The sequence below is a fragment of the Scylla paramamosain genome, chromosome 5 (assembly GCF_035594125.1).
Source record: "Scylla paramamosain isolate STU-SP2022 chromosome 5, ASM3559412v1, whole genome shotgun sequence".
In the NCBI taxonomy this organism is placed as follows: domain Eukaryota; kingdom Metazoa; phylum Arthropoda; class Malacostraca; order Decapoda; family Portunidae; genus Scylla; species Scylla paramamosain.
Window position 1 is genome coordinate 20,522,556 of NC_087155.1, and position 24,657 is coordinate 20,547,212.

General features: G+C 38.7%; 1 protein-coding gene across 1 annotated transcript in view; it reads left to right on the forward strand.

The window, feature by feature from the left end:
* Window positions 1–22,686, forward strand: part of LOC135100639 (exosome RNA helicase MTR4-like) — a 61,535-nt gene extending 38,849 nt beyond the window's left edge. Inside the window, exons 12-16 of the mRNA XM_064003709.1 lie at window positions 1,679–1,867; window positions 3,660–3,882; window positions 8,960–9,111; window positions 9,962–10,076; window positions 22,494–22,686. Coding sequence (XP_063859779.1) covers window positions 1,679–1,867; window positions 3,660–3,882; window positions 8,960–9,111; window positions 9,962–10,076; window positions 22,494–22,648 — 834 coding nt within the window. The 3' untranslated portion in view covers window positions 22,649–22,686. The remainder of the gene's footprint in view (window positions 1–1,678; window positions 1,868–3,659; window positions 3,883–8,959; window positions 9,112–9,961; window positions 10,077–22,493) is intronic.
* Window positions 22,687–24,657: the final 1,971 nt, after the last annotated feature.

Below are 24,657 nucleotides of genomic sequence, written 5' to 3' on the forward strand. Positions count from 1 at the left end.
CACAATTTTGGAGAGCAATAGGAGGGACCCCATCAGGTCCATATGCCTTCCAAGGATTAAGGGGCCAGCAAGGGCATGAAAAACATCACTGTAATTGATCTTATTGGGTAGCATAAAGTAATCAGAAGGTGGAGTAGGGAATAAATCCTGAATCACCCAAGGTAGAGTTTTTAGCAAAGGTATGAGTGAAGAGTTCAGCTTTGGAAATAGATGAGATTGCAGTTGTTCCATCAGGTTGAAATAAAGGAAGGGAAGATGAGGAAGCAAGGTTATTAGAGATGTTTTTGGTTTGGTGCCAGAAGTCACTAGGGGAGTTAGATGTTGAAAGATTTTGACACTTTCTATTAATGAAGAACAGATACTTCTTTAGGTCATACTGATACATGTTGGCCTGGTTGGACAAAGCCTGTGTTAACTTGTACAGTTCAGGAAATGAATAGGTCAGGCTTGACTACTTTTACATTTTTTATGTGTATGTACATATGTAGACTTTATTTATCAATATGATATAGTAGTAGATTTTGATATGTAAAATAAAAAGAAATAAATAAAAAAACAATCACAACTGTCATAGAAAATTATGAACATGCTTCTGGTTGCACTGCAGACCTACAAATACTTTGACTTCTCTAGTTGTGGAGTGCTGGGCATATCCACTTTGAAGACTGTTGTTTGGTTTCTGGGTCACTCTTGTATACCCAGGTTTCATCCAAAGTGATGATCCTTGAAAAGGTTAAGTCACCCAAGGCATGCTGACATAGCTTTTGGCAGATTTTACCCTAGTGTCTCTCTTTGGGAGTCTGAAGCCTGGAGATAAGCTTTGCAGCCATATTTAAAAGTTGCTTTCACTGTTCTGTATGACACACTGATGATGACAACAACATCCATGATGGATCTCTGACAACCTTTCTGCATAAGTCACCAAGTTGTTTCTACATTTTCAGAGGCTTGAGCTTGTGAAAGGTTCTGCTGCTCTTGAACTCAACAGTTCATTTGACTCATTGTTTCATTGCCATTTGCTGAATCATGTCAAAGGTCCCCATTGTGTATTTGCTGAGTTTGACATAGAATTTGATGTTTGCTCTCTGCTCTAGCTTGCAGTCCATGATGGAATCAAATGTGTTTGTGCATGTGATAACAAAAACTCTTGTAGCACTGGTCACAAAGTTAACTGAAGAATATTCAGCAGACAGCTTGATGACTGTTATTATTCAGCCTTGCAGCATGCACTTCCAACTACTGCCACCTGTTAGAGTACTCTGAAACTAGTTTCAAAACTTTTGATGCCACTTCATATTTCTCTCTTCAAACTTTAATGTCTGCTTATGACTAAGCCAGTCTTTAAAACATTATTTTTTATTCATTGTGAATTGACACTTATTATATCCTGTCCTGATTAAATATGGAGTACTAAATTCAATTACATCACAGTCTTATATCTCAAAGACTATCACTTCATTTTTCTACTTTTTTCTACTTTTATCTCTGATAATTAAATTGAACTTTTCCAGTTTTTGTAGATCAATTTTTCTGTTATCTAGGAGTGGAGTAAGATATTATCTATTCATAAACATCAGCAATTAGGTGAGGTCAATAAATTCAATGTTCAAATTGTTTGTGTTTATTTTCTTCATTGCAATTGTTCTTCATTTTGTTCCTCATTATTTTCTTTTTTCAGGAAGCTGTGAAAAGAGTTCCTGAGAGTCAGTTCCTGCTTGATCCTGTGAAGAACATGAAGATAAAGGAAGATGCATTCTTAGAAATTGTCAACAAACTAGAGAAATTCAAAACTCGACTGGAGTCTCATAAACTTCATAGAGATCCAGAGCGAGATGGGCTGTATGAGAAGTATTCAAAGAAAATGGAGGTAAGACATATTCAGAGACAACAACTATGTTGCCTACAACTTGAGTATAAGCATGGTATATTAGTTAAGACCATATTTTTTTTTTCTTTCTTTTTTTTTTATGTAGGAAGGATACTGGCCAAGGGCAACAAAAATCTAATAAAAAAAATGCCCACTGAAATGCCAGTCCCATAAAAGGGTCAAAGCAGTGGTCAAAAATTGGTGGATAAGTGTCTTGAAACCTCCCTCTTGAAGGAATCCAAGTCGTAGGAAGGTGGAAATACAGAAGCAGGCAGGGAGTTCCAGAGTTTACCAGAGAAAGGGATGAATGATTGAGAATACTGGTTAACTCTTGCGTTAGAGAGGTGGACAGAATAGGGGTGAGAGAAAGAAGAAAGTCTTGTGCAGCGAGGCCGCGGAAGGAGGGGAGGCATGCAGTTAGCAAGATCAGAAGAGCAGTTAGCATGAAAATAGCGGTAGAAGACAGCTAGATATGCAACATTGCGGCAGTGAGAGAGAGGCCGAAGACAGCCAGTTAGAGGAGAGGAGTTGATGAGACGAAAAGCTTTTGATTCCATCCTGTCTAGAAGAGCAGTATGAGTGGAACCCCCCCAGACATGTGAAGCATACTCCATACATGGACGGATAAGGCCCTTGTACAGAGTTAGCAGCTGGGGGGGTGAGAAAAACTGGCGGAGACGTCTCAGAACACCTAACTTCATAGAAGCTGTTTTAGCTAGAGATATTTAGATATTTGATAAGACAGAATTAATGATTTGTGAAGTCCTTCTGTGAAAGTCTACTTAAGAGTGAAATACTGTACACACAATACTGAAAGTAGAAAAATGGTCTTGCAGTGATCTGTATGTTAGGCAAGTCTGGAATTTATCAGTTATGAAAATATCTCCACCAGTAAAGAAAGATGCTTCAGTTTATATTATATTGGGAAGCGTGAATCCTTAGTTTTGTGCTTTGTCAGAGATGGATTTTGTCAGGTTGCAGTTTTTTCGTATTTACCCTGTAAAATGAGAAAAAATAAATTGTTTCAGATGTATATTATTCCCATGCTATGAATGGAAGTGTGGCTACCATATGATTTTGGTTCTTGGGTTTCTTCCCTTCTTAGAGCTTATATCAGACCAGGGATATGGAATTTTATTCTTGTCTCAAGGCCATGGCTGCTATACCCGCAGTTCTCAAAAAAAAGAGAATACTATGAATTTTACGACTTTCAGTTTTCCTTTCCAATTACTCTGAAGTCTCATTTCCTACTCCTCATGCCTTACTGATTATAGATTTGAGAAGCAATTTCACAGGAGATAGTAGCTTACTTTTTTAACTAGTGTTGATTTTGTGGGGAAACACAGCAACCCACACTGTGTAGCCAACTCTGCAACATTTATAACCAAATTCTTTATCCCTCTCCAATATTGTAGCTTTCAATTTCACTTTTATTACTTTGATATTATATGCATGTTGACATGGTCATCAAAAAAATAAATAATAATCCCCAAATATGTCTCAGTTTCTATGGATGTATTTAATCTATAATAACTCCAAGCCCAAAAGATAGGTATGTATTTGAAAACATTCACACCTGATGTCAAAATATTCTTCATTACTGTTAGTTACAAGTCTTATATATAAAAACTAATTTAAAGGCTGTAATATGGCTCAAAAATGAAATCGTATATATAAGTACTAAACACTTTTCCCAAAGTGATATGTATATACACGTACTAAACACTGTATGGGTTAAGGCATTTGCACATCAAACTCTGTATAGTTTTCAAAAGTCTCTTATTGTTTGCAGCTGAAGAAAGAATTGAATAATGCAGAGCTTGACCTAAAAAAAGCTAGAAGTTTATTACAAATGGATGAACTTAAGTGTCGAAAGCGTGTGCTTCGCCGGCTGGGATATGCCACCTCCCAAGATGTGATTGAACGTAAGGGTCGGGTGGCTTGTGAACTTTCTGCTGCTGATGAACTGCTCATCACTGAAATGTTATTCAATGGTCTCTTCAATAATTTATCAGGTAATGTGATACTATTGTACCTAGTATAATGATATAATATCAGTATTCAGTTTTGCTGTCATTAGTTTTCACCAGTGTAATTTGCACTGACATTTATTTTTGGTAGCTATCTCATGGAGATGGGCACAACAGAATTGTCTCTATTTGTGCTCTACTGTGCTCTTCATTGCATTTGCATTCCATTTTAAATCTCTCTCTCTCTCTCTCTCTCTCTCTCTCTCTCTCTCTCTCTCTCTCTCTCTCTCTCTCTCTCTCTCTCTCTCTCTCTCTCTCTCTCTCTCTCTCTCTATATATATATATATATATATTTATATATACACATAAATACATCTCTCTCTCTCTCTCTCTCTCTCTCTCTCTCTCTCTCTCTCTCTCTCTCTCTCTCTCTCTCTCTCTCTCTCTCTCTCTCTCTCTCTATATATATATATATATATATATATATATATATATATATATATATATATATATATATATATATATATATATATATATATATATATATATATATATATATATATTACACATAAATACATGAGCATTAAAAAGAAGTAAAAGACACATGTTGGCTACCTTCATTCATCAGTAATTGTCATAAGATGACCTTACCAGCTGCATTAGCACACACACACATACACACACACACACACACACAGAGAGAGAGAGAGAGAGAGAGAGAGAGAGAGAGAGAGAGAGAGAGAGAGAGAGAGATGTAGGGAGGAGGGAGGGATAGGAGGGTAAGACAGCAAGGAATGAACCAGGGAGGAGGGGGGGAGCTACCCCCACAAACAGTTTCCTCTCCCCTGTGGAAAGGGATTTTTTTTTTTTTTTTTTTTTTTTTTTTTTTTTTTTTTTTTTTTGGAAGGACACTGGCCAAGGGCAACAAAAATCCAATAAAGAAAAATGCCCACTGAAATGCCAGTCCCATAAAAGGGTCAAAGCAGTAGTCAAAAATTGATGAATAAGTGTCTTGAAACCTCCCTCTTAAAGGAATTCAAGTCATAGGAAGGTGGAAATACAGAAGCAGGCAGGGAGTTCCAGAGTTTACCAGAGAAAGGGATGAATGATTGAGAATACTGGTTAACTCTTGCATTAGAGAGGTGGACAGAATAGGGGTGAGAGAAAGAAGAAAGTCTTATGCAGCGAGGCCACGGGAGGAGGAGAGGCATGCAGTTACCAAGATCAGAAGAGCAGTTAGCATGAAAATAGTGGTAAAAGACAGCTAGAGATGCAACACTGCAGCAGTGAGAGAGAGGCTGAAGACAGTCAGTTAGAGGAGAGGAGTTCATGAGATGAAAAGCTTTTGATTCCATCCTGTCTAGAAGAGCAGTATGAGTGAAACCCCCTCAGCCATGTGAAGCATACTCCATACATGGACGGATAAGGCCCTTGTACAGAGCTAGCAGCTGGGGGGGGTGAGAAAAACTGGCGGAGACGTCTCAGAACGCCGAACTTCATAGAAGCTGTTTTAGCTAGAGATGAGATGTGAAATTTCCAGTTTAAATTATAAGTAAAGGACAGACTGAGGATGTTCAGTGTAGAAGAGGGGGACAGTTGAGTGTCACTGAAGAAGAGAGGATAGTTGTCTGGAAGGTTGTGTCAAGTTGATAGATGGAGGAATTGTGTTTTTGAGGCATTGAACAATACCAAGTTTGCTCTGCCCCAATCAGAAATTTTAGAAAGATCAGAAGTCAAGCGTTCTGTGGCTTCCCTGCGTGAAATGTTTACCTCCTGAAGGGTTGGACGTCTATGAAAAGACGTGGAAAAGTGCAGGGTGGTATCATCAGCGTAGGAGTGGATAGGACAAGAAGTTTGGTTTAGAAGATCATTAATGAATAATAAGAGAGTGGGTGACAGGACAGAACCCTGAGGAACACCACTGTTAATAGATTTAGGAGAAGAAAAGTGACCATCTACCACAGCAGCAATAGAACAGTCAGAAAGGAAACTTGAGATGAAGTTACAGATAGGATAGAAGCTGTAGGAGGGTAGTTTGGAAATCAAAGCTTTGTGCCAGACTCTATCAAAAGCATTTGATAAGTCCAAGGCAACCGCAAAAGTTTCACCAAAATCTCTAAAAGAGGATGACCAAGACTCAGTAAGGAAAGCCAGAAGATCACCAGTAGAGCGGCCTTGACGGAAGCCATACTGGCGATCAGATAGAAGGTTGTGAAGTGATAGATGTTTAAGAATCTTCCTGATGAGGATAGATTCAAAAACTTTAGATAGGCAGGAAATTAAAGCAATAGGACAGTAGTTTGAGGGATTAGAATGGTCACCCTTTTTAGGAACAGGTTGAATGTAGGCAAACTTCCAGCAAGAAGGAAAGGTAGATGTTGACAAACAGAGCTGGAAGAGTTTGACTAAGCAAGGTGCAAGCACGGAGGCACAGTTTCGGAGAACAGTAGGAGGGACCCCATGAGATCCATTAGCCCTCCGAGGGTTTAGGCCAGCGAGGGCATGGAAAACATCGTTGCAAAGAATTTTAATAGGTGGCATGAAGTAGTCAGAGGGTGGAGGAGAGGGAGGAACAAGCCAAGAATCGTCCAAGGTAGAGTTTTTAGCAAAGGTTTGAGCGAAGAGTTCAGCTTTAGAAATAGATGTGATAGCAGTGGTGCCACCTGGTTGAAATAGAGGAGGGAAAGAAGAAGAAGCAAAGTTATTGGAGATATTTTTGGCTAGATGCCAGAAGTCACAAGGGGAGTTAGATCTTGAAAGGTTTTGACACTTTCTGTTAATAAAGGAGTTTTTGGCTTGTTGGAGGAGTTGGCATGGTTCCGGGCAAAAATATAAAGTGCATGAGATTCTGGTGATGGAAGGCTTAAGTACCTTTTGTGGGCCACCTCTCTATCATGTATAGCACGAGAACAAGCTGTGTTAAACGAAGGAAGGTTTAGGACGAGAAAAAGAGTTAGGAATGTACACCTCCATGCCAGACACTATCACCTCTGTTGTGTGCTCAGCACACAAAGACGGGTCCCTGACACGGAAGCAGTAGTCATTCCAAGGAAAATCAGCAAAATACCTCCTCAGGTCCCCCCAACTAGCAGAGGCAAAACGCCAGAGGCACCTTCACTTAGGGGGATCCTGAGGAGGAATTGGAGCGATAGGACAAGATACAGATATGAGATTGTGATCGGAGGAGCCCAACGGAGAAGAAAGGGTGACAGCATAAGCAGAAGGATTAGAGGTCAGGAAAAGGTCAAGAATGTTGGGTGTATCTCCAAGAAGGTCAGGAATACGAGTAGGGTGTTGCACCAATTGCTCTAGGTCATGGAGGATAGCAAAGTTGTAAGCTAGTTCACCAGGATAGTCAGTGAAGGGAGAGGAAAGCCAAAGCTGGTGGTGAACATTGAAGTCTTCAAGAATGGAGATCTCTGCAAAAGGGAAGAGGGTCAGAATGTGCTCCACTTTGGAAGTTAAGTAGTCAAAGAATTTCTTATAGTCAGAGGAGTTAAGTGAGAGGTATACAGCACAGATAAATTTAGTTTGAGAGTGACTCTGTAGTCATAGCCAGATAGTGGAAAACTCGGAAGATTCAAGAGCATATGCACAAGAGCAGGTTAAGTCATTGCGCACATAAACGCAGCATCCAACTTTGGATCAAAAATGGGGATAGAGAAAGTAGGAGGGAACAGAAAAGGGGCTACTGTCAGTTGCCTCAGACACCTGAGTTTCAGTGAGGAAAAGAAGATGAGGTTTAGAAGAGGAGAGGTGGTGTTCTACAGATTGAAAATTAGATCTTAGACCACGAATGTTGCAGAAGTTAATGAAGAAAAAGTTGAGGGGGGATGTCAAGACACTTAGGGTTGTCGACAGAAAGACAGTCCAACCTGGGGATATTTATGGTCCCCTCCCTAGATGGGGACTCCGAGGCTGGTGTAGGAGTCACCATAATGATTTTAAAATTTTCGAGTGAAGGGTGTGTGTGTGTTATTAGGTGCCTGTAGTTTTGTGTGGAGGAAGAGAGTTGTCTTTAGAGGGCAGGCTGTGACTGCCCCCTTGTGTTGTGAGACACAAAGGTAAACGTTCAGTGAGGTCACAGCTGGGTTTAATGATAAGTTCATAGCACCCCCTGAACAGTGCTTTAGACCTAGGATAAAGAGAAGGATAGCGGGATATGGAAGATAAGGGAAGAACCATAGGGGGGAAACTATGATGTAAGGCTCTGCCAATGAGACTTTCTCATTCTGGATAGGGGTGGGGCATGGGTAGCTCATTTATGTGACTGGTAGGAACAGGGAGGGTGGGAGGAGCAGTAAAACCTCAAGGACATAATAGGGAGTCTGTCAAGACAAGTCAAGACAGGATACAGGATTGCTCAACAACAACTAAAATAGAATCCAACCATGATGCCTACATAGGTGTCATTGTATATTCCACTGATGCTTCATGACGCCTGTGTGGTTACTACTGTATAAGTGAAGCCCTTCCCTTTATGAGAGCCATATTCTGTACAAGGATAGATAAAGCCCCTTTAAAGCTTTAGCATCTTTAGAGAGGAGAAATGGACTGGAACAACACAGAATATCTAAAACAATGAAAGTTGTTTTAGCAAGAAATGAGATTTGAAATTTTCTATTAAGATTTTTACCAAAGAATAGTCAAGTATGCTCAAGGTAGGGGAGGGGAAGTTGTGATTAATATAAACAGAAAGGAATCTTGAGCTAAGAGTGCATTTATATAGATAGAGACTATATGAGGAAACCTTAGAAAGTAAAACTACACCAGACTTCATTAAAGTTTTATATATATATATATATATATATATATATATATATATATATATATATATATATATATATATATATATATATATATATATATATATATATATATATATATATATATATACTCGTGTATATATATATATATATATATATATATATTTCTAAGGCAACAGCAAAGCTTTCAGCAGATTCAGTAAGGAAGGATAGATGACCTTTGGATCATCCTACACAGAATTTATGTTGAGAATCAGAAAGATTGTGATGTTTCTGGAGAACAGACTAAAGCATTAGAAAGGTTATGATCATATACAGAAAACCTATCCAGTTCTTACCTTGCATTGATTTTACAGCATCCCAGACATGTGCTTTGTTGAGCACCTTTGTGTGTGATGAGAAAAGTTCAGAAATGCCAAAGCTAGGAGAAGAACTGTCAGGTCCCTTGAGACAGATGCAGGACATTGCTCGCCGCATTGCCCGAGTGAGCCATGAGTGCAAGCTGGAGGTGAGTGTTTTATAACGAAAAATATCATATGTGAATGTGATCTCTTACTCAGATAAGAGACAAGTCTATGAAATCTAGACCTTTAATATTACCGTGATAGATAGTAGTTTTGATTGCTTAATTATGATTCATTAATTAGTTGATAGTTTTTCCCATTACATTTTGAAGACTTTCAGAGGACAAAATGCTTGATTTCAGTATTTATCCCTATGACTATTGCAAACTTCAGTATGAAATCATTTAGACATTTGTGACCTATTTCATTCATACCCTTTATAGTATGGTAAAATAATTTGAGTTTTGCAACCACTGCTATAGCTAACATCAAAATGATAGCCTGTTTTTTGTACAAAGGATAAGCAGAGGCAAACAGTGTGCAAACATGTAAGCAAGAACATGTGGGAGTAATGGCTAACCTCCATGGGAGTAAAAGAAGAATCCAGCAACATCCTGGTCAGGAATCACACCTCTCTTAGGAAGCCAACTTAAATTAATCCATTTTTGCTCTTTAGTCGTCCAGGAATAAAGTCCACTACCAGTGCTTCACATTTTTTTAATCAGTATTTAAGGTTCTAAAGAAAAATTTGGATGGATGTCTAAATCACACGTCCTCTTTTTCCTACATTGGCAATTGAATCTTCTAATAATCATTCACCTAATAAACAGTCTTCCGGAAGCATAATCCAGTTATTAAACTATAACCTCCATCTAAGTTAGACTTAATAGTTGTGGTACGTTAATTACCAGTCTTGAATTTCAATTGTTAACTGATGAATAGAAATGCAGAGAAAAATTGAAATAACAGAAGAAATCAATATTCAATTTTTAATAATGCCATTTCAATTTACAGATTGATGAGTCCAATTATGTAGAGCAATTTAAGCCATTCCTAATGGATGTTGTCTATGAATGGTGCAATGGTTCATCATTCATGGAGCTCTGCAAAAAAACTGATATATTTGAAGGTAAGTCTTATATGGGACCTGCCTGTTGACAGAAATGTGTATTTAATAGCTGAATTTTACCCATGTCAAGCTGTGAGCAGTCAGGCCAGTGAACAACATATCAGGGATACTTGCAAATGCACCTCACTTCCTCCCCTTCATTACTGAGTGCATGATCCCAACCCCCATCTCCCTACACCAAACTTTTTTGTGTGCCTCTCTTGATTTTGTGTGTATAGTTTATTTTTATCTGTAAACCTTTATTTAGTAATTTATATCATTTTTCATGTGTTCTGATTGATTTTGGTTACAAGATGCATATTATATGAAACAATACCATGAGTGTAAAGGAGCATGATGTGGGGAGGGGTAATGTTGGTGTTTCAGTGTCATTACTTCTTTTCCTGGTCACTGCTCACCTTGCTGTTATTCTCTTGCAAATATTCTTCATCAAGGTCACTTATGATGCTAGCTGGCTGAGTTTCATTATCATCTGACCCGTGTAACTCAGTTTCAAGAATCACTTCACCTTGGACTCACACTCTGACAAAGATCAGGACAACCTGCTTTGGCATATATATGTCAGTAACACACTGCATGGCATCACCACTCACACCCCACACCACCCTCATCATCCATGAAATTCACACAAGCCAATAAAATGAAGTCCTGTGTATTGTCATTTAGGTAATTTTCCAGGAAATAATAAGATAACTTATTAATAAAGAAGGGGCTAATCAAAAGATTTAATATATGCCTGCAATAATCCACCTAGTGAACAACATTTATCACTTGGCATGAAGAAAAGAACAGAACACAAATGTAGGAATTTACTTACTAAATGAAAGTCAAGTTAATATATAAAAAAAAAACAAGAATATAGTAAACCATGTTGTAAAGTGTAAGATTAATATATGAACTTGATTTACACTGATCAACAGAAAATTTAAATCATTTAATCCCTAACTGGCGGGTGACGCACCAGCGTGTGGCTTATGGAAAGGGTGGGTGATATATATGTGTATGAAGACGTTTTCCTGCCTTCAGTCAAATATAGGAGGGCAATAATTGTTTTGAGTATGAACTGGCAACACTCACAAAGTTGCTTGCTTGCACTAGCCTAGTTTCAGTACACCTATAACCTCCATAATGGATGGAAGGTTATTTGACTTGTCCTAATGCATGAAGAGAAGGAAGCCACATGCTTCAGTGACTGACTCAGAGGATGTATAGTAGTATGGATAGTGATGAGTAGTGCACTATAGCAATAGACATTACTATAAGAGTGTACAATAAGTGATATATTTATTGTGTTTATGTGACAATTATAACAAGATGTAATGTTATCGAACAAATTGAATTTATCATTTTTTTATTTTTCATAACCAGCCGAAATGTAAGGAAAGTAATTGGATCACTATCAGTGTGGTGAAAAGTAGCAACTTTTTTATGTTCTTCATTTCCCCAAAAACATGTGAAAAAAGTTACATGTAATGTAAAAGGAAGTGTTGATTTTTTACTTTACATTTCAACTCAAAAAATGCAAGTAAACACATTATAACAGCATAAGAATGTATTGTGAAGAAGATGGGGCAGCACCAGTGAATAGTAAGAAGGATGAAGCTACACACATGTCACCTGTAGCCAGTCATAACCAGTCAAATGAACACACTAAGTCATCCAGGGAGATGAGATATTGTTGTTCAAACTCTACTTACAGCTAAATTACGACACCTAGAATTCTGGTAATAAAGAAGAATGGTTGGCACTTCTTTCTATTTTTGTTTTATAGCTCTACATTAAGTATATAAGGAAATATGATAGTGGGAAAATCAACCAATTTCTTCTTAGGAACCCTCTGCTCTGAGAGAATGACTCACGCCAACTTGCCTGTCCTTTAAGGGTTAATACATGTAATTATATATGAGATTAAGTCAGCATAAAATCAACTGTCCTATGCAATACATGCAACAAATATCACTAGAAGTAATTGATTAAATAGTGTTCTGCCAGGGTATTTACAGTCTTCATTTTATTCACTCGTAACACAAGTACCTTAATAATCATGTCCACGATTTAGAACTGAAACCTCCTTAAAGTCTATAAGTTCTATTCATGGAAACCACAGCAGCCAGTGCTAAGGATTCATAACATTTCTCCATCAGCTTAGCTTCAATGTTTTCCAAAAACTATGTCCAAAGAGTAGGACAATTGTTTTTACCCAGCCTCTATTCTTCTGGGTTGGGGTTTTTATATGATTTGAATTCTCACACAGTTAGGCTCCCTGGACCTACCTTACAGTATCATACACACATAGCTGCCCCTGACCCAGTTACACAGTAGTCCTTGGTATCAGCCTCACAATTGGAATCGCCCACAATAACCACATTTTCACTGTGTCTCCTGTGTCTTTTATTTCTACATTCTCTCTCTCTTTTTTTTTTTTTTTTTTTTTCCTTTTTTTTTGCTGTACTGTGCTTTTAGGAGAAGTGACATGCTGTGCTTGTTTCTGTGCTTGATGATGGCCGTGGCACTCTTGTCGATAACATTGCCATAGTGATGTACAGAAAGGCTTTTTCTTTTCTTTAAAAACTTCCTTCAAACTATCTTGGGCAAATAATAATAATAATTATTATTATTATTATTATTATTATTATTATTATTATTATTATTATTATTATTATTATTATTAATTAATTTATTTATTTATATATTATTATTATTATTATTATTATTATTATTATTATTATTATTATTATTATTATTATTATTATTATTATGGATTCAGATGATCAATGTTTAGTGGAGTATAATATATACATAGTGTCACTTTTCTTATTTAAAAAAAAAATAACATTAGTGTGAGCTGGGGTTTCTTTAATGAAGTATTTGTGTATAAGGCATAACTTCCAGGGAAGTAGGTCAGTCTCTTTCATCTACACCCTATACAGGGCTAATGATAGCAAAAGACAAATTGTAAGCAGGTGATTAGTGGATTAAGCATTGTTTGTCAAATTTTGTGAATGCTCCAAAGCACGTCCTTACCTTTCATGAGATACTTTTCACACACCAGTCTTACAGCAAATACATGGTTCACACAATCTTTCTCTCTTCTAAAAGCAACACTGTTCCTCACCAATTACTTTCTCTATACCACCCCTATACTGTTTGACCAGTGTTGTACTGCACACTTTACCTTTAGCATTTTAAAGGACTTACACCCTCTAAAGATTAATACATGTACTTGTCCAGTCAATCATCATTATATTGCACATGAAGCATACATTCAGCAGTCTTGCCAAATACCTAAAGAACAGCCACACGGCCAATTTTCATGTATTTGACTGCACATCCATCCAAACCTACTACTTTACTACTATCTTTCATCCTCTGTGCTGCCTCTTGTATTTTCTTGATCCACTCCTGAAACAATCTTGATCATCCACAATTCTGCAAATGCAGTTAGCAAGGTCAGAAGAGCAGTTAGCATGAGAGTAGGGACAGAAAACAAGAGAAGCAATCTTGTGGTGGTGAGAGAGAGAGAGAGAGAGAGAGAGAGAGAGAGAGAGAGAGAATTGAAGATAGTCAGTCAGAGGAGAGGAATTAATGAGACAAAAAGCTTTTAATTCCACCATGTTTAAGAAAGCACTATGGGTTGATACATGTGAAGCATACTTCATACATGGGTGGACAAGGTCCCTGTACAGAGGTAACAGCTGGAATGGGAATAAGAAAGACTGGTGGAAATGGCTCAGAATGCCAAACTTCATGGAACCTGTTTTAAGATTTTAGAAGTGAAGATTCCAGTTTAGATTTTTAGTAAAGGACTAATCAAGTTTATTCAGTGTATAACAGGGAAGAGTTGAATGTTGTTGAAGAAATGGTGATAGTTATCTAGAAGGCTATGTTGAGTGGATAGATGGAGGAATAGGGTTTTTGAGACATTGAAAAACACTGTATTCCCTGCCCCAATCAGAAATTTGATAAAGATCAGAAGTCTGGTATTCTGTGGCTTCTCTGTGTGAACTGTTCAATCCCTGAAAAGTTCAACATATAGGGAAAGATGTGGAAGTAAGTAGAGTGGTGTCATCAGCATAGGAATGGGTAGGACAGAGTTTGGCTTAGATCATAGGTATAAAATAGAGAGTCAGTGACAGGAGAGAACCATCACTGTTAATAGACTTGGGAGTAAAATAGTGAATGTCAACCACAGTAGCAATAGAACTGTTAAGAAAAAAATTAGATAGTTACAGAAAGAAGGATAGAAAAAAGAAGAAAATTAAAGTTTCATGTTGGACTCTATCAAACACTTGATATGCCTAAGAAAACAAAGTTTCACCAAAATTCCAAAAAGAGGATCACCAAGATTCCTTGAGGGAAGCCAGATCACCAGTGGAGCAGCCACAATGGAACTCATACTGGCAATCAGGTATTAGTTTGTGAAGAGATAGATGCTCAAGAATCTTTCTCTTAAGGATAGAATGAAATCAAAGCAATAGGACAGCAGTTTGAATGATTAGTGCAGTTTCTCTTTTAAAGAACAGGCTGAATGTAGGGAAACTTTAGTAGGAAAGAAAGGTGGATGTTGATAGAGTTGAAAGAGTTTGACTAGACATGGTGTGAGCATGGAGGCACAGTTACATAGAACAATAAGAGGAACTTCATCAGGCCCACAACCCTTCTGAGGATTAAGACCAGCAAGGACATGGAAAACATCATTAGGAAGAATCTCAGTAGAAGGCATGAAATGGTCAGAAGGTAGAGGAGAGGAAGGAAAAGCCTTGAATTGTCCAGCATCAAATTTTTAGCAAAAGTTTGAGCAAACTGTTCAGCTTTAGAGATAGAAAGGTTGAAATAAAGGAGAGAAAGATGAAGTAGGAATGTAAATAGATATTTTTGGTTAGGTGGCAGAAGTCACAAGGGAATTGCATGTAGTAAAATTTTACCATTTTCTAGTGATGAGTTTTTGGGCAGTTGAAAGACAGTTTAGGCATGATTTTAGGCAGAAGTATAAAGCATGTGAGTTTGAGATGTAAGGTTGAGGTATTGTTTGTGGACCTTCTTTCTATCATCATCATCATCATCATCATTTTCGTTTAACGTCCGCATTTTCCCATTAGGGTGGGGTTGGACAGGCGATGACTGGTTTCCACAACTGGCGATCTTGTGCCATATGCTTTTCTATTCCCAACAAATTCATAGAAGAGCATATGGCACAAGATCGCCAGTTGTGGAAAGCAGTCCTTACCAATCTTATTTCTATCATGTATAGCATAAGAACAGGTTGAATTAAAACAAGGTCTAGAAGGTTTAGGATGAAAGAAAATGTAGAATGTATGCCTCCATGCCACATGTAATCACCTTTATTATGAACTCAGCATACAGAGGTGGGCCCCTAACACAGAAGTAGTAGTCATTCCATGGGAAGTCTAAATAATATCTTTAGATCCTCTGATTACCAGAAGCAAGATGCCAGAGGCACCTCTGCCTTGAAGGATCCTGAGATGGAATTGGAGAAATAGAAAAAGATACAGATGAATTATGATCAGAGGAGTTCAACAAAGAGGATAGTGTCAGAATAAGCTGAAGGATTAGATTGTCACAGGGTCACTTAGTGCTAGATGGGGTTCAAAACACAGAGATGCAAGTGAGCTTTATTCTTGCATAATGTCTATGTATGCATGAGTGCATCAGTGAAGTTTTTCATTGTTCTGCTGGTGAAGTCCAGCCACCACAATTGTAGAATCTGGCAAAGTCCAGCTACCACATCACAGCTCTGGCAAAGTCCAATCAGCACTAAGGCCACAACAAGGTGAGGGAGTGTGAGATATGACAGAATGCTATCCCCAAGGGAGACCATCAGCTTCTAACCAATCCCTTCCTGGTCACTGGTAACCTCCATTTCTGTCATTAAATAAAGCATTCCATGAAACACAATGAACAGTGACCTGATTAAATTATGACTGAAACAAAAGATAAACATGATAAGCCCTGGCTTATCCCTAGATTTAATACTACCTGTTAACCTTATTAAACTAAATTATAAATGCTGACATTGTTGTTAGGAAAAAGGTCAAGAATGTTGGGTTATCTCCAAGATGGTCAAATCTCCAAGAATGGAGATCTCTGCAAAAGGGAAATGAGTCAAGGTGTACTCCACTTTATAAGTTAAAATAATAAGAGACTAGGAGAGAGATATACAGCTCAGATGAATTTAGTCTGAGAGCGACTCTGAAGTCTGACCCAGATGGGAGGAAATTCAGAAGACTCAGGAATGTGGAAACAAGACCAAGTTTAGTTGTTCACACAGCCACAACATCCAGCTTTGGATTTAAAGTGATGATAAAGAAAGTAGGAGAGAACAGAGAAGAGCATCAAACACTTGTGTTTCAGTGATGGAAAGATGATGTTTAATAGAGGAGAGGTGGTGTACCACAGATTTAAGGCTTTAAATGTTGCAGAAGTTAATGTACAAAAAGAGTAGTCTAATCTAGGAGTGAGGGTTTCTCAGCATCTCAGGATTAAGGGACAAATCAATATATTTCCCAGAATCGGAGGATTCCCTGCTTCAGGGACAATCCTACATACTTCATTTGTGTAGTATGTATTGGTCAGTTATTAATAGACAATTTGATTGGTAAATAATATCTCAGTGAGACAAATTTCTTTTTATTGAATTCCATATCAGTATGAAAATAAATACATTTTACAGTTAAAAAGCAAATTCTTAATATTTATGCAAATTCCCTTAACCATAAAAGAAACTCTGGCAACTACAACTGAAATTACATTTGTAATTACTATAAAATTATTTTTTTAATTCAAGCTTTAAATGCCATTCAGTCACTATTTGACAACATCTTAAATAAAGCTTTTGAGAGTGAATTTGTAATCAATTTTTTTCTGACATTGTTGACTGTTTCATATAAGTTTATGTTTCTTGTTTAATCATTTAGGGTTCCTCTCTTAACATATTCTAAATAATTATCTGAAACATCACTTCTGTCCCACTGCTTCACTTGATCTGATTCCAAGTCTACAGTTTTCTCCTGTGTAAAAAATAAGGAAAGAATATAAACACATTTCAACTCAAAAGTAAAAAAGGGTACCATTATGATTATCATGAGGATATTTTGGTATCACACAGACTGAGAATTCAAAAGTTAACTCAGGATCAACAACTGAAACATTCTTCTCTGGTCATAAACCTGCAGTTTGTATGCTGCAGGGAGAGAAGCTTACAGGAATGGTACAGCTTATAACAGTCTTAGTTGGCATCATTTATCCCCCCCTCCACTCCCCCCCACCCTCTCTCTCTCTCTCTCTCTCTCTCTCTCTCTCTCTCTCTCTCTCTCTCTCTCTCTCTCTCTCTCTCTCTCTCTCTCTCTCTCTCTCTCTCTCTCTCTCTCTCTCTCTCTCTCTCTCTCTCTCTCTCTCTCTCTCTCTCTCTCTCTCTCTCTCTCTCTCTCTCTCTCTCTCTCTCTCTCTCTCTCTCTCTCTCTCTCTCTCTCTCTCTCTCTCTCTCTCTCTCTCTCTCTGTGCACACATTTTTGTATGCTGCTTAGTGTAAATCATCAGAGGTAAGAAAAATAGATTTGGGATTTTAACAAAATTTCCTGGGAATAAAAAATTTGGATTTTGGCTGGGATCCCAGGATCTCAGGACCCTGTGAAGGAAATTTTATTGGAGACATTTTTAGTTACTCCCTTAGATGGGCATTCCAAAGCTATTTTCTTCTATCCACCCATCCATCCAAGGTTGGCTGGTGGCTCATTGCAGCTGCTTGGCTTTTTAGCTAGCTGTTTGCTCATTTTAGCTGTATGTACAAGTAGTGTACTGTAAGAAGGAAGAATTGTCTTCAGAGGGCAGGATATGACTACCCTCTTGTGTTGTGAGACACAAAGGGAAACATTCAGGGAGGTCACAGCTGGGTCATAGGTGCCCACCTATGCTGTATATGAAACCTCCCTGGGAGTAGCCTACACTTTCAGTAGGTATCTACTATTACAGTTTTCTCACCTGTGCTTGATCTTGATCTTGATTCTACAGGTGACTCAGGATTACTCCCAAGCTAGGCCTTTGTATCAGCAGCTCCAGTAGGTGTGGGGGGAGGAGGGGAAGCCCAAACAGAAGAACAGGCAGTTTCTTTCACACCACTAGTTCCTACATCTGGCATGCCACATCTCCAGGAACACTTTCACAGCCTCAACCATCCTTTCCTTCATCTATCCACACAGTCCCAGCAGTAACACCATCCATTTCCTTCCTGTCTTCTCCAGTCTGACATGCCCCAATTTTCTCAGCACTACTTGCATCATCTCATCCCTATCTCTGGCATACTTCACACACATCAGCACCACATGCTCCTCTGTCTCATCCTCTCCCATGTCACACATCTGGCACACCGCTGTGAGACTCAGACCATCTCTAACTCTTTGCATTCACATCCATATACTGCTCTACCTCAGAACAGATCACCACCCAGGCTTCCCCCATACCACTTTTCATACATTGGGGCCTCTTTCTCTCTAAACCACTCCAAAAGTACTCTTTTGTTCCATCTTGTTCTTCCATTCACTCAGTCCCACATGTTTCATCACTCTGTCTATCTCACTTTCTTACATCCCATTCTAAACCCTCTCCATTTCTGACAATCATACTCCATTCACTTTCAACATGCTTCCCCTCAAACAGTTGAAAAGCCCAACTAGTTTCCAAGCTACTCTTTATTACCATCCTAATACACTTCTTCCCCCACCTGCCACTCATAACATTCCATAGAAACACATTTCTTGGTATTCTTGCATCATCCATTCACTCTAGTCTAGCTTTATACCTTAAGGTTGCCTTTACATGTCTTTCTTTAAAAGTATTCAATCCCATCTCTCTTCTCAAAGCCTCTATTGCTGCATACCTTGGTGCATTCAGTGCCATTCTTGCTACTCTATTCTGTCCTACTTTTAGTTTCTCTAGTTCATTCTCATTCCACAGAATTACATCCATACCATACATAATGCTCAGAACAGCCATGCTCTTTCAAACTTCTCGCTGTACATCGTATTTACTTGCTCTCCTCCTTGCTGCACTTCCTAGTCAACCTACTCATTGGTTCGCCATGACTATCTTTTCCTTTTTCCTTTTCACACAGTTATTTGGACTCGTCCACATCCCCAGGTACTTGTATTCATCCGCCACTTGCAACTCATCCTCTCCCAGTTTCTTTCCTCATCCTCTCTCAATTTCTTTCATCCTCTGATCTGTTTACTATCATTATCTTGCCTTTCTCACTGCTAAATTTTATTCCAAATCTCTTCCATACCCATCTGCAACATTTAACAAACTGGAACTCATCTGCCAATTCATTATATGACCATTATATTATATGACCACTATATCATAAGAGCACACATATCTTATCATTCCCCACACTTACTCCTGCATTCATTCCTCTCATTCTGGCAGCAAATTCTTCTGTATAAAAGTTAAAAAAGGGTTGGTGACATATACACCCTTGTCTAACTCCACTCTCACTCTTCACCCAGTCTCTTTCTATGTCTCCTAGTCTGTATGTAGCTCTTGTGTCCACATACATACTTTGCAGTATGTTAACTATCTTTGCACTTAACCCAGTCTTTTCTGAGATTACCTCACATTTCTCTATGCACACTTTCTCTGTGTCTAGAAAATCTAAGTACAATTTACCTCCATCCTTCTTTCCCTCAATCATTTCATTCACCACTAACATTATATTATGCTCTCACATAATCCATTCTGTTCTTCACCTAACACTCCAGCTCTCACAGTCCATTTACACAATCTCTCATTCAACACTGTACTAAAAACTTTATCAGTAGTTCTTCAACTCACTTATTTTTTGTATCCTCCTTTATGTAACAGTCACTCTGCATTCATTCACATTCTTGGCATTTTCTCCTCCCACACCTGGTTAAATAACAGTCATTCTATCAATCACAACTTCCCCTCCATTTTTGTACATCTTATAAGGTATTGCATCTGGCCCTGCTGCCTTCCCATTTTTTTGTCATTTCACATATTTCTCCACTTCCTTCCTCCTGATTCTTTCATTCAGCTCATCTGCATCCTTCCTTTCCATTATCACACACCCTTCCCTCACATCATGTACCTCCCATACACTTCCAATCTCCTCCCAAAACTCTTTTATCTCCTTTCTCATTTTTTTCCTTATCTGTCACCACACCATTGTCACACACCCTTCCCTCACATCAAGCACCTCCCATACACTTCCAATCTCTTCCCAAAACTCTTTTATCTCCTTTCTCATTTTTTCCTTATCTGTCACCACACTCCCATTCACCTTCAGGCTTTCCACATTCTCACTGTCAGGCATCCCCTCACCCCTCAGGAATCTGTACCATTCTTGACCACCTTCAACACCGTTCTCTCTCAGGGACTGAATCACACTTTTCTCACTCCTAACTTTAGCATTCGTTATCTTTCACTCTGTCACTTGCTGCTGACTCGTATATGCTATACGTGCATTTTGGTAATGCTTTCAGTCTCCTCACTCTCATGCCTCCTCTTCCTCATCTGCTTGCACACCCTATTTAGTCTCTTTCTCTCCTTCCTATCATCCCTAATCTTGTCATTCCACCATGGCTCACATGTACATTTTATAGCACTCATTCTTACATACCTTATCTGGCTGGATGCTGCATTCATCACATTCTCTACAAATCTATAATTCAGTTCATCCACACCATTCAGGCTTTTATCCTCTCAGCTTCTCTCACTCAAGTCTATCTGGAAATTCTCCCATCCTACATCCCTCAACCTCCACTTTCTCATCATAGCCTTTGCTTTCTTTCTTTCTCTTCAATTCAACTTACACTAGCACCAGCATATTATAGTTTGAGACAATGTCAATCATTCTATTCTTATCAGTCTACATGTGATCCACAATCACATGCATTCTCCCATTCATTAGTATATAAACAATCACAGACTCTTGCTTCCTAGCACACCAAGTCACTCATCCTTCTGCCAGGGTCTCATTCAGGTTTTTCACTTCCATCTCATTTATGAACTCAGCAAGCATTTCACCATTCTTATTCATTTGTTCACCTAAAATACCTACATGTTCATTCATGTCTCCCATAATCATCACTCTCTCCAGCATACTCTGTTATGATGTTCAATATACCATACTTCTTGCTATTCTCTCTTGTTGCTCTTTCACCCTCAACTATCATATACACCACAATCACCACCAATCTTTCACATTTTCCATGCTTACCTGTACACTCTACCTTTACTGCTAAAATGTCTTCACTCATGGTACAGTTTCCTATATCTAATTTTTCTTTTCTAAGATTCCTTTCCTTCCTATACAAAAAGGCTACTCCTCTAACTCCTTTTCTATCCTGAATTTGTCATCCCTTTCCAGTCATCACATACATGCATGTCATCCCTCAAATGTATCTCAGTCATTCCAACTAATTCAAAATGCCATTCATTTAGTTCTTTACATACATCCTTGAATTTCCCAATACCACATCCTCTCATATTCACACATTCAAACTTCATATATTTTCTTGCCGGGTAGGTGTCTTCTCTTCCTTTCACATTTACACTTCCTATCCCCATAGGTTCTCTGTCATTCTGGTGTCACTGTGTCCTGCCTGCTGTCTGCTGTCTTTCTGTCACCCTGATTCATTCAAGAAATCTGTCGCACAGAACCCTTTCTCCCTCCCAGTTTAGGTGTACACCATCCCTTCTGAAAACCTCCTGGGGCAGTGCGTCATCCAAGTCAAGGAAGCTTACACTATAATCCTGTCTGTCCCTGCATGCCTTGATCTTCATATTTACAATGCCTTCCTGGATCTTCCTATTTGTCTCCCTCATTTCTTCATAGCCTTGGCTCTCCCTTGGCCATCTCAGCATCCCCACCACTGCTACCTGTATCCTTTTCTTCTCTTTCAATTAGGCCAACGTCACTGAGGCTGTTCCCCCCTCCCTGCAGCAGAACTATTCCTTCACTAATAATGTCCACACTGGCACTAGCCTCCTGGGCAATCTCATGCACTCCTTTCCCACTCATGCTTTTCAGCACACTTTTCTCACTACTCATTGCCACATGCCTCTTGGTGTTCTTGACCATGCTGCTGTGCAGGAAACCTCCCTGGGAATAATTGCAGTTTTTGCAGGTTTCTACTACCCCCAATTTTTTTTTTTTTTTTTTTTTTTTTTTTTTTTTTTTTTTTTTTTCTCTCTCTCCCTCCTCCTCCTCCTCCTCCTCCTCCTCCTCCTCCTCCTCCTCCTCCTCCTCCTCCTCCTCCTCCTCCTCCATTTGTCTTACCACTCCACACTTGTTTCCATTTGCACAGTTTCCCATGTTACATCATCCATGCTTGCTTTTATTTTTTCACTATCATTGATCTTCCTTTTAATCACCCACAGGAAGTATCATCCGGGCCATGCGTCGTCTTGAGGAGCTCTTGAGGCAGATGATTCAGGCTGCAAAAGCCATTGGGATTGACCTGGAGAACAAATTTTCAGAGGGCATTAAACTACTGAAGCGAGACATTGTGTTTGCTGCAAGTCTGTACCTGTAAGAGTTCAAAATGACAATAAATAGTAAATATGTATAAAAGAGCTGTTCTACCTTTTTTTTCCTCTCCCTTCAGCACACACACACACACATACACACACACATATATATATATATTTCATGGTTCCAATACTTGATTGGACACCAGATTTATGGACAGAGATGAGTAATGGGTATGAAGTACTTGGCGGAGTTCACTGCTCCATAACTGTGCCTGATAATCTTCCTCAAATAACCATTCCCATTGATCTTCTGCAACCTCAAAATTAAGGATGTGATTATGAATCTTGCTATTTCAAGAACATTCATAACTACAAATGTTGGTCACTCCTGCATCAATGTTATTATTAAACATGGGCTGATAATGCTGTGACTGCATTTTAAAAACATTCAGGGTCTATATTACCAAATATGAGAGGATTCTTTACTAAGTTACTAATCTGCTTATTGTGCAACACAGCATGAGATCACAAAAAATGACCCTAAATGGATGACTGCTAGGTTAAAGCATTATATAGGGTGTAAGAGAAGTATATACAAGAGATTAAGGGCTGGTGAGGAAGTTTTAAGGACACAGTATAATGAATTAGTTAGAACAGTCAGGAAGTTAACGAGGAAAGCTAAGGAAAATTATGAATTAAAGGTAGCCAGCCAGGCGAAGACGGACCCCAAGGAATTTTATCAGGTATACAGGACGAAAAATAAGGATACTGTAGGTCCATTAAAGGCAGCAGATGGGGAGCTGGTTAGTTCTGGGGAGGAGATTAGTAAACTTCTGAATGATTATTTTTTAACTGTCTTCACTCAGGAAAACATGCAGGATATGCCAGATAGTGAACAGGTGTTTAGAGCAGATGAGTATGAGAAGCTGACGGATATTTCCATAACTAGGGAGATAGTGGAGCAGGAGATAGATAGGCTAAAAAAGTTCAAGTCACCAGGACCTGATGAAATATATCCCAGAGTACTGAAGGAATGTAAAAAGATTATTAGTGAGCCGTTAGTTTCTGTCTTTAGGAAATCACTGGAGTCGGGTGAGGTACCAGAAATGTGGAGGCAGGCTAATGTAGTACCCATCTTTAAGAAAGGGGATAAAACTTTAGCGTCTAATTATAGACCGGTCAGCTTAACTTCAGTTGTAGGTAAAATGTTAGAGTCAATAATAGCCAGGAACATTAGGGAACATTTAGACAAACATAACTTGATAAATCAGTCACAGCATGGCTTCACGAAGGGGAAGTCTTGCCTGACAAACTTGTTAAGTTTTTACAGTAAGGTGTACGAGGCAGTAGATAATGGAGATAGTTATGATATCTTATATCTGGACTTTAGTAAAGCATTCGACAAGGTGCCCCATCAAAGGCTCCTGAGAAAGGTTAGGGCGCACGGGATAGATGGGAAGGTGTTAGGTTGGATAGGGTCATGGCTTGGTAACAGGCGACAGAGAGTGCTAATAAATGGCTCGAAATCCGAGTGGGGTCATGTCATTAGTGGGGTGCCACAGGGATCAGTATTAGGGCCATTATTATTTCTAATATATATCAATGACTTGGATAGTGGAATTAATAGCGATGTTAGTAAATTTGCGGATGACACAAAGATAGGTAGATTAATTAGGTCAGAAGCGGATTGCCATCGCCTTGCAGACAGACTTAGATAGAATGAATGAATGGACGGATAGATGGCAAATGCAATTTAATATCAATAAATGCAAAGTGCTTAGCGTAGGTAGAGGAAACCCACACAATAGGTACACATTAAACACCCAAACTCTGGTAGGTACTCGTACAGGGTACGAGAAAGATTTAGGAGTTATAGTTAGCTCTGAACTCCGTCTAGGGAAACAATGCATAGAAGCCAGAAACAAGGCAAATAGGGTACTAGGATTCATTTTTAGGAGTGTTAAAAGTAGAAGGCCGGAGGTAATATTAAAGTTATACTTGGCGCTGGTCAGACCTCATCTAGACTACGCTGTGCAGTTCTGGTCCCCACATTACAGGAAAGATATAGGTC